This window comes from Dermatophagoides pteronyssinus, unplaced genomic scaffold (assembly GCF_027571235.1).
Source record: "Dermatophagoides pteronyssinus isolate colony J.1.1.1.1 unplaced genomic scaffold, Derpt_VIB-CSIC_2022.12 sq0003, whole genome shotgun sequence".
NCBI classification, from domain to species: Eukaryota; Metazoa; Arthropoda; class Arachnida; order Sarcoptiformes; family Pyroglyphidae; genus Dermatophagoides; species Dermatophagoides pteronyssinus.
The window spans coordinates 975,860-986,650 of NW_027461527.1; the positions used below are offsets into that span (position 1 = coordinate 975,860).

The window sequence follows — 10,791 nt, forward strand, 5'->3', positions numbered from 1 at the left end:
CAAACAATATTCGCTCAAGTATCGATTGTTGACTATCGATAAAATTTCAAAAACTCATGTGGTATTTTGGAATTTGGATTCTTTTATTTTCTCTTAATCAGCTGGCAAGATAATATCAATATCATAATGGTTCGGTACGGTCGAATTCCTTCGTGGTCATTTCCACATATTACTTCACGATTACCTGAACATTATTATCGTCACCGACAAGAATTGACTAAACCATCGGAACGTGTTCATGATCGTCCAGTGCCTACAGATTTTCTTGATTTTAAATACAGTTCGGAACTTTCGAAACCGTAAGAGTTTTACCGATTATTTTTTCTTTATTTACCAATAATTCACTTTGAATATAGCATAAGAGTTCCTGATGTTCCTATATCAGTGACCTATCCAAAAGAAGCCGATGCTGGATTATGGGGAGGTGAAGGCATTGTCAAAGGTTATGTAAAACCTAGAAAATATTTTCAAGCTGGTTGGCCGTAAGTATAAATTAATTTGCTATTTCAGAGTTCAAATTGAAGATTTTCTCAATAGACGACCAAAATATTGGTTTCCGAATTTAAAAAAAGTCGTCATGTATAGTGAAATTCTAGATACTCATTTTCAAATTATCTGTACGCGACGAACTCTCTCATTAATCGATGATTATTATGGATTCGATAACTATATACTTAGATCAAAAGTACATGATCTTAAATCACAGTTAGGTCTAGCTCTACGTCGTCAAATGTTACTAAAATTAGCTAAAAAAGAATTTAAAGATGAAAATCATGAACAACAAATGTTAGATAAATATGGTGATTGTATTATACCGGTGAGTGTAAATATATTGACACTAGACAAAAATTTTCTCTAAATTTTCGATTATAAAGCTTGAAGAAGCTGAATGGTTTGGTCTTACTGTACAGCAGGCTGTAACAAGACATAAAAAATTAACCGCAAAAGATAATCAACCAATTCCATTGAAATATGAATTGGCCAGAAAACTATTATATGATCTTGAACGTAAGTATCATTATATTTGATTATATTGATAAAATCTTATTACCAATTAATGATCAATGTTATAGATCCAACACCGGAAACAAGTGACCAAAAAGTACATACAAAGGATTCATCAGGGTATGATACGATTGTTATCCTTATTCAATCGATTTTATTTATTAATTTATTTCTATAAATACTTTTATAGATGGTTCGATAAAATTAAATCCACATTGGGCCTGAATAAATCATCATCTCCATGATATCATTTTCTTTTCTAGATTTTTTTTTGCCTTAAATTTTATCATTGTTTCGAAATAAATTTGATTATTGATAATGTTAGTAAATAAAAAATAATCTTATCTTGTCTTAGTAATAATAATAAAAAATATATTCAGTATGAAAATGACATGATCGTTATTCGAATGTTGTTGATAGGGGAATGCCCAATAAATGTATCGAAAGATTTGATTTTGCCTTTCTTTTAAAATGCTTCTGGCAAATATGATGATACGAAGACGAAAAATTTCAAGTTTTCACGTGAATTTTTTTTTGCTTGTTGCCACTTTCATTTTAAATAATCCAAATCTTGTTTTTATTTCTATGTGTGTGTATTATGATATGATATGAAATGATAGGAAAAAACAAAGTTGCTTGGTAGTTTCAAGGACTTGATGATGTTCTGAATTTTAATTTCATATTCAGTTACTTTACATTCATCATCATATTTATTTATTTTTTTAAAATAAATTTTGTTGCCGCTTAAGTCCGTTTGTTCAGCAATTAGAAAGGTGTAGTGAAGAAAAAAAATGTCGAAAAAGGTATTGGTAATTGGTAATGGATCAAGAGAACATTGTATTGCATGGAAATTATCACAATCATCTAAAGTTTCAAACATAATTGTTTCACCGGGTAATGGTGGCCTATCACAATGTGGCGGTAAAATTTCTATGATTGGTATGTATTTATTCAAATTCGATATGAAAAAAATTAATTCTATGAAAATTATCAATGGTCAGATCTGAATGTATCACATCATAATGAATTGATTGAGTGGTGTCGAAATAATCGAATCGATTTGGTTGTCGTCGGACCAGAAGATCCTCTTTCGAAAGGTATATCGGATTCGTTAAATTCAAGTGGTATTCTTTGTTTTGGACCAAGTCAAAAAGCGGCTCGCATTGAAAGCGATAAAGCTTTTGCCAAAAATTTTATGAAAAAATATAAAATCCCGACTGCTTCTTACCAGAATTTTACGGATCATGAAAAAGCAAAAGAATATGTTCGTTCTACTGGTGCATTGGTAATTAAAGCTAGCGGTTTAGCCGCTGGTAAAGGAGTGATCGTTGCAAAAACAATTGATGAAGCTTGTGAAGCTATCGATGATATGATGTTGCGTAAAAAATTTGGTAAAGCTGGTGATGAGATTGTTGTTGAAGAATTTCTTGAAGGCGATGAAGTTTCCGTTTTCGCTATGACTGATGGAGTGAATCATCGAATCTTGTTGCCAGCTCAAGATCACAAACGAGCTTATGATAATGATGAAGGTCCAAATACCGGAGGCATGGGTGCTTATTGTCCATATCCATTCTTAAACGACGAACAATTGGATCTAATCAAAGAAAATATCATACAAAAAACCATCGATGGTATGCGTCAAGAAGGTCATCCATTTGTTGGTTTACTGTATGCTGGTCTAATGATTACGCCGCATGGACCAAAAGTTATTGAATTTAATTGTCGATTTGGTGATCCTGAAACACAATCAATTCTTTCATTATTGAAGTCAGATATATTTGATCATTTCATGGCCTGTATGTATGGTCAAGTGGATGAAGTTCGATTTGAATGGGATGATCGTTATGCTGTCGGTATTGTTATTGCTAGTGGTGGTTATCCAGGACCAATAGTCAAAAATATTGAAATTCATGGTTTGAATATTCTAAATCAATTAAGTGATGTTTATGCATTTTATAGTGGAACAGCTTTAAAAGATGGTAATCTTGTTACAAGCGGTGGCCGAATCATGACCATTGTTGCATTAGACCATTCGTTGAAACAAGCCGCAATCAAAGCACGAAATGCTGTTTCGATGATCAAGATTGAAAAAAGTTTCTATCGAAATGATATTGCCAGCAAAGCAATTCAACGGTAATTTTTTTTATAAATTTAATAAGAAAAAATTATTAAAGTAATAATAATAATATTCGTGGATAGGCTGGAAACACAAATCGATTACAAACAAAGCGGTGTTGACATCGATGCTGGAAATGAATTAGTCGAACATATCAAAGAATTTGCTCGACGTACAACTAGACCCGGTGTGATGGAACAGATTGGTGGTTTTGGTGCTTTGTTTGATATGAGTAAACTGGGTATGCAAGATCCAATCCTAGTATCTGGTACGGATGGTGTCGGAACCAAGTTGAAGGTTGCAATTGATACTGGCATTTTGAACACTGTTGGCATCGATTTGGTTGCTATGTGTATCAATGATATCCTCGTCCAAGGAGCCGAACCATTGTTCTTTCTAGATTATTTTGCCTGCAGTAGATTACAAGTGGATCGAGCTACTGATGTTATCAAAGGCATTTCCGATGGATGTCTTCAATCAAATTGTGCTTTGGTCGGCGGAGAAACGGCCGAAATGCCAGGCATGTATGTTGGAGACGATTTCGATTTAGCTGGATTTGCTGTCGGTGCTGTTGAACGAAAACAAATGTTGCCCAGAAAAAATTCCATCGCTGAAGGTGATATTATCATTGGCTTAACATCAAGCGGTGTTCATTCCAATGGATTCAGTATGGTCCGTAAAATTATGGAAGTCAATCAGATCGATTTCAGTGATCAATTCGATGAACAAAGAAAATTTCATGATATTCTTCTAACACCTACGAAAATCTATGTAAAATCTTTGATGCCAGCTATTAAAACTGGAAAGATCAAAGCTTTAGCACATATAACCGGCGGTGGCTTAATCGAAAATATTCCACGTATTTTACCCAAAGAATTTGGAGTCGAATTGAATGCAATGTCTTGGCCAATGCATGAAATATTCACGTGGCTAAAACATGCGGGGAATGTTGCCGATCATGAAATGCAAAAAACATTCAACTGTGGTTTAGGAATGGTAATAATTGTCGATGCTAAAGATGCCCAAACTATTCAAGAACTGATAAAATCTTCAAATGATGAAGAAAGCTATCAAGTCGGCAAAATCATTCAAAGATCAGATCGACCTGTAATCATTAGGAATTTTTCGCAAGCAATCGAACGAAATTCATCGAAAATAACAATCAAACAAACACAACGACAAAAGAAACGTGTTGCCGTATTGATTTCAGGCAGTGGAACCAATTTAAAAGCCATAATAGAATATGTTAATCGTAATGCACATAAAACCTTTATCGATTTAGCCCTTGTCATATCGAATAAAAGTTCTGCACCAGGATTACAGTTTGCACGTGAAGCAGGCATTCCAGTTGAAGTAATCGTAAAGAAAAAAATACAATCACGTGAAGAATATGATCAATTATTAAACAAAGCATTGGACGATGCACACATTGATATAGTTTGTTTGGCCGGTTTTATGCAAATGTTGACTGAAAATTTTGTCAACAAATGGCTAGGTAAAATGATCAATATTCATCCATCATTATTACCATCGTTTAAAGGAATGGATGCATATGGACAAGCATTACAATATGGTGTAAAACTTACCGGATGTACGGCACATTTTGTTGTACCGGAAATGGATGCTGGACCAATTATTGCACAGGGTGTCGTTAATATTAATCCAGGTGAAACACATGATTCATTGGTTGAACGTGGTAAAGCTGTTGAACATCAAATCTATCCACAAGCATTAGAATTGGTAGCTAGTGGTCGAGTAAAATTTTCAATGTAGAATAAATTATTTAATTTGATAAATGAACTGAATTTATTTTTGCTGATCCAATTAAAAATAAAATGAAATCTTTTTATTATCATGAGAACAGATGAAATAAATCCGAGTTTCCCGCAATTATAAATCGTTTCAAAGTTGTAAATTAAAAAATACAAAAATATTTACCAGTCACGTTTGTTATGAGTGTAAAGCTTATGTTTCTGTTTTCGATGTTGAATTTATGTTGTTTTTTTTTTGTTTTTACGCGTTTCGCAGAATTTTTTTTCAATGTATTTTGGTCAGTGTGAATACCTTTAGTTTTTTTTTCTCCGGTGATTTTTGTGTTTGTATTATCCTTCAGCTCTATTTCAGATTTATTTTAACAGTTTACAATAGTAAAATGAAATGTATCCATAAATTGTAATAAAAAAAACGATGAAAATCGAATGTATAATTTGATGATCAACAGGAAACGAATAGAATATGGCAAGATTACCGCCGAATAAAAATTTTCTTCATATGCATAATAATTTAGTTGTTAATAATAATGATAATAGCGATAATACATTTTTGGATTTTATGATTCTTAGATCTTATAAATTAGATGTCGAACCATGTAAATCACGAGCAAATCGGTATGTAATTCTATCTCTGAAAATTATTATTATTAATTTTTTATATTATCTAGTAATTGTACCAATAATGCACGTTGCCTTAAAGGTCTTGGTCAGGCAACCTGGCTAATCAATCAAGAAGAAGATATACAAGAAGAGGATAAAAATTTAGCCGAAGAACAACAATTTTGTTTTCGTGGTTTAAAAAATCTTGGTGCCACATGTTATATAAATACATTCCTACAACTTTGGTTTCATAATGTTCAGCTAAGGGAGGCAATATTTAAATGGCGACCAAATCATTTATCGAATTGTAATCCATCATGTTCTGATCAATTTCTTGCAAATCCAATCACATGTCTTCAATTGGTTTTGGCTATGATGCAATTTAGTGTTCGACGTTTTGTTGATCCAACACCGTTTATCAAATGTTTACATTTAGATGCATCACAGGAGCAAGATACTCATGAATTTTCCAGTCTTTTCAATTCATATATTCAGAATAAGTTGAACTATGAGAATGATAAATCTATACAGAAAACAATCAATCAACAGTATTGTATGAAAATTGCTTATATAATCAAGTTAGTTTTTTTATTTGATTTTGATTCGAGCATTAAAACTTATGATTTCTATATCAAATTTCAGATGTAGCAGATGTAAATTTGTCAGCGAACATGAATCCGATTTTTACGAGCTTCTTCTTCGTGTTAAAGGCTTCAAAGATATTGAAGAATGTATAGGTGATTATTTGAAAGAAGAGAATCTTGATGGGACTAATAGATATGCCTGTCAAATTTGTAATGGATTACAAGATGCGAAGCGATTTATTGAATTAAGAAAATTGCCACCGGTTTTAAATCTGCAGCTACTTCGGTTTGAATCTTCAAATGGCCATAGTCGAAAGATAAGTTCATTTTTAAAGTTTCCAAAACGGCTTGATATGAACAAATTTATACGACCCGAACAAACGAATTCGACCAATTCAAATGTATACAATCTGTTTGCCGTTCTTATCCACGAAGGTCAAACCGCCTATTCTGGACATTATATAACTTTTATCAAGAAAGATAATTTTTGGTTCAAATTTAATGATGAAAATGTTGAACAATTGAAAGATTTTAATTTAAAAATTGATAACGATGATGATTTTCATATCAGCCAAAATGGTAGCAACAATGATGGCAATAATGGCCGCAATGAAAAAGGTTTTCATAAATCTAAAAATGCCTATATGCTTGTTTATAAACTTGATTCTGAACCTAATCGGCTATTACTTAATGAATTACGTCAATCCAGTCTACCTAATTATATTATTGATTATATCGAAAAAGATAATCAAGCTTATCTGAAAGAAAAAGAAGATTTACTACATCAAAAAGTTTGTTTAAAAACTTCATTCTTTTTTTTCCCACAATTAATTATTTTTTTCTTTAGTGTCAAGAACGGCTAAAAGAACTGAATCATCAAAGACAGGTTCGACAAATTTTTTCCAAAATGGAACTTGTTCATTTGCAAACAAATCAATGTGATATAAATAACAGCAGCAATAATAATCATGATAGTCAATTGAATGAAAGATCATTCGATGCTATCAATAAATCATGGTTGATGAATTTTTTTCGTGCATCTACATCCGATGAAGTGCCCGCTATAGATAATGAATCTTTATTATGTATGCATAAAAAATTAAACATTGATTCATCTTATAAATTCATATCAACTGAAAGTGCCGATCTAATCTATTCATTATATAAAAGTGATATTCGATTGAAATTTCCTGAATATTTTTGTAAACAATGTGTACAATATCGGGTGTATATGTCGAATGTAAAACAAACCATCGATGATGACCAAAAATTAATTCGTAATTTGGGAAAATTTAAAAATTGTCAAGATGAAAATCTTTATTGGGTGGGTAAAGAATCTATGAAAAAATGGAAAAATCTTCGTATCGAATCAATAAAAAGACAATATGAAGTGGATTTTCAACCTGGTTCGTATTCACTTGGATTTTGATTATCAATTTATTGAATTTCTAATTGTTTTTTTTCTTGTTTAAAATTCAGAAAATAATTTAAATTTTAATGAAGATCTTTTATGCCAACATGGACAACTTTGTTCTGATTCATCCAAACGTACCCTTATCCGTTATCAAGCATGGCTAATATTACGGAAACATTTTCCTGAATCACCTGAATTTGTTGAAAATTCATTGCCTTGTTCTGATTGTTTGGTATTTTATTTAATATGAATGTTTTTTTCAAATTATTTTTATCCTTAACTATTCACAACACAGGAAATTGATCGTAATAAACAAATTATTCGTGATAAAAACTATGATATAGCTTTGATTCAACGTTCTAGTCTGATTAGTCTTTACAATGGTGAGCTTTTTCGTTATTGGCCTGATTTACTTGCCGGACATTCCTATCATATTATTCCAACAAAATTTTATATGGCATGGAAAAAATTCGTTGCACATCCAAATACAACACCATCACCCGATTCATTAATATCATATGAATCGAATATTATTTGTACCAAACATTCATTTTTTATGTTTCCACCATTCGATGATGAATATGTTGGCTTTGATAAAATGTAAGTTAAAAACTTACCATGTCTTCTTATAATCAAGATCTGTGTTTGGTTTTGTTGTAGTTATCTTATTTTGGACCAAAATGAATGGAAAGCTTTGACAGATTTTTATGAATTTTCCATCGATGTATCATTTATCCGAATGGATGATGAGAATAGTGATCAATATGAATTAAAACCAGGATTCTGTTTGTCTTGTCATCAAACTTTTGTTCATGAAGAGAAACAAAAACGATTTTTCTATAGTGATTCACCTATTTATGTGAAAAAAATTGTTACCGAAGAATCATTTAATGATAAAGATCCTGATGATAACAATAATGTATGTGTATATTATACCAATTTATTATTAATTAACTTGAATGTTCTTTAAAATTGGTTATAGCCATCTAAAAAATTTAAAATAATCGACAATTGCAATCATCATCAATCGAAAAATGAATACGAAACTATTCAGCAAAATAATCAACAACAGCCACCAACGAATCAACGAAAACGTACACTACGAAAACGACGTATGAATAATGAACTTGAAATTATTGTCTCATCACAGGATAAATTAAAAGATGTTAAAGTTAAGGTGAATATTTCTTTTCTTTAAAAACAAAGAAAATTGAGAAAAAAAATCTTGAAACAACATTATGTATCATTTGATTTATTTAGATAATGCAACATTTTAATGTTGCCACATATGATCAAGTATTATGGTATAACGGTAAACAATTGTTATCAGCACAGAATAATTGTACACTTGGTGAATTGGAAATCGAACCATTTATTACATTGTTATTAAAGGTAAAAGAAAAAAAACAGGCCCAATAATTATCCCTAAATCAAGAAACCCTTCTCATTCTTTTTTACTTTGTTAAAGACGTTTGAAAATATCCATTTTAAACATCTCCTTTTCTTTTAATTTCCCAATCAAAATTGCCCATTTTGACCTCGAGCTTTTTTTTGAAAAAGATTCGAACAATACTAGCTTATTATGATTTTAAGCGACACACTTGATGCTTCACATTACATATAAGCGCGCTTAGCTCTTTGATGCGAGAAATGTATTTTGAATATAAATGAATGAGTGAAAGTGAACGCGAAAAACAATATGAAAAGAAAGTTAGACCCGTATAATAACAGTCGGGATCGTGAGAAAAGCACCTTATAACCTTTGCCATGACAATAATATTATAATCATTCTCCCACAATCTTTTTTTGGCTACGGTAACCATTTTTTTCTCGGGCAGGTTGTTAAACTCTTTCGTTATTTTATAATAATATGTATAGATGTTTTTTTTTGTGTTGGCGGCGGCGGCGGCGGCGATTAATAAAACAAAACATTACCATTAGAACGAAAAAATACGTTCCAATGTCAAGGTTGCTTACAAGGATGGGAATTTGAAAATTGATTTTTTTTTTTGTGCATTTCCGCATCAATTTTTTTTCTTGTTGTTTTTTTCACATTCAGGTTGACGATAGAATGGATGAAAATGTTTCACCCGAAGAATGTGCCAACGGTGAGTTTTTTTTTTGTTTTTTGTATTTTTTTTTTTTTTTTTTTTTGATGAAAAAAACGCAAAATCCATCCGCTTGTGTTTTTTTTTTCATCCATTTTCCGTTGTTGGAATTTTTTTTTTTGATTTTTTTTCTGAAATATTTACCTAAAGTATTTATATTTTTTTAAAAAAATTAACCCTTTTTGTCCTTGTTTTTTTTGGTACAATCTTTACATATGTGTCAACTATAGTTGGTAATCTTGGTCCGGAAGCTGGATTCAAAGGTGAGTTTTTTTTTGGATCGTCTTTGGTAACAAGATAACAAATATTTAGTGTCAGTATAGATATCAAATATTTGACCTTAGTATTGATGACCTTATGTTGTGAATTGAATTAAATGATGATAACTCAACTTCTTCAAGGCTGAGAATCATCATCATCATCATCCAAATGTATGACGAATTATGTTATTCAATCCTGTATCTTTTGATGACAATTTGGAATTGAAATTTTTTTTCTTTCTCCATTTAATTGTCAATTAAATGATGATATGTGATGAGCGAAACTGATAGTAGCGATACCGGTAAAAGATGATTGATGAAAATTGAAAAGAAATTTTAATCCTTTTTTTTCTTGATTTGTCTATGCATCGGGTAACGAGAAGTGAGAAGAGTGTGTGTGACAATTTCAATTTACATTACTTGTCATGTAATGCAACATATGTCTTGTATTGTCATCGCGATGATTTTAAACGGAAAAAAAATTGAAATGATGACATTTTTTTTCTCTGGTTCACATGTCATCTTGTTGTTTAAATAAATTTATCATATCTTTTTTTTTCTTTCTTTTTTTTTATTTATTTTAAATCTTCTTTCAGGTACTCAGCTTCATCTGTTATGAAAAATTTTATTTTCCTATCCTTTCTTTGGTTCGTTATTGTTATCAATGTTTCATTGGATTTATTTTCATTCTTCAATCAACCATCTTTATTCGAATTGAATTTCACTGAACAAAAAAAAATGAAGCCAAATTTTGATTTCGCATTTTCCGAAGCAAACAAAAACTGAAGAAAGATACATTTTCAATCATTATCATCATCAACAAAAAAACATCAAAAAGATTATTAATTTTTTTCTAAAATTGTTTCATTAACACACACACACACACATTAACGATTTTCATCATTTTTTTACTGTCCAAAAAAAACAATATT

At 30.9% G+C, this 10,791-nt stretch overlaps 3 protein-coding genes across 3 annotated transcripts; all 3 read left to right on the forward strand.

Annotated features, from left to right (window-relative positions):
* The first annotated feature begins 126 nt into the window (after positions 1-126).
* On the forward strand, positions 127-1,393 carry mRpL28 (mitochondrial ribosomal protein L28). The gene is made up of 6 exons (XM_027348469.2): positions 127-299; positions 357-482; positions 538-817; positions 876-1,008; positions 1,074-1,125; positions 1,196-1,393. Exons 1-6 carry the CDS (start codon positions 127-129, stop codon positions 1,248-1,250), a joined length of 819 nt encoding a protein of 272 aa, XP_027204270.1. The 3' UTR covers positions 1,251-1,393.
* A 273-nt stretch (positions 1,394-1,666) lies between these two features.
* Positions 1,667-4,976, forward strand: Gart (trifunctional purine biosynthetic protein adenosine-3 Gart). Its single transcript, XM_027348332.2, has 3 exons — positions 1,667-1,944; positions 2,007-3,138; positions 3,205-4,976. The coding sequence occupies exons 1-3, from the start codon at positions 1,797-1,799 to the stop codon at positions 4,892-4,894; spliced, it is 2,970 nt and encodes a 989-aa protein (XP_027204133.1). The 5' UTR covers positions 1,667-1,796; the 3' UTR covers positions 4,895-4,976.
* A 135-nt stretch (positions 4,977-5,111) lies between these two features.
* Positions 5,112-10,482, forward strand: LOC113797874 (ubiquitin carboxyl-terminal hydrolase 48-like). Its single transcript, XM_027348328.2, has 12 exons — positions 5,112-5,508; positions 5,562-6,071; positions 6,136-6,868; positions 6,925-7,483; positions 7,557-7,723; positions 7,787-8,091; positions 8,152-8,410; positions 8,474-8,668; positions 8,752-8,883; positions 9,551-9,599; positions 9,830-9,862; positions 10,456-10,482. The coding sequence occupies exons 1-12, from the start codon at positions 5,357-5,359 to the stop codon at positions 10,476-10,478; spliced, it is 3,117 nt and encodes a 1,038-aa protein (XP_027204129.2). The 5' UTR covers positions 5,112-5,356; the 3' UTR covers positions 10,479-10,482.
* The last annotated feature ends 309 nt before the right edge of the window (positions 10,483-10,791 follow it).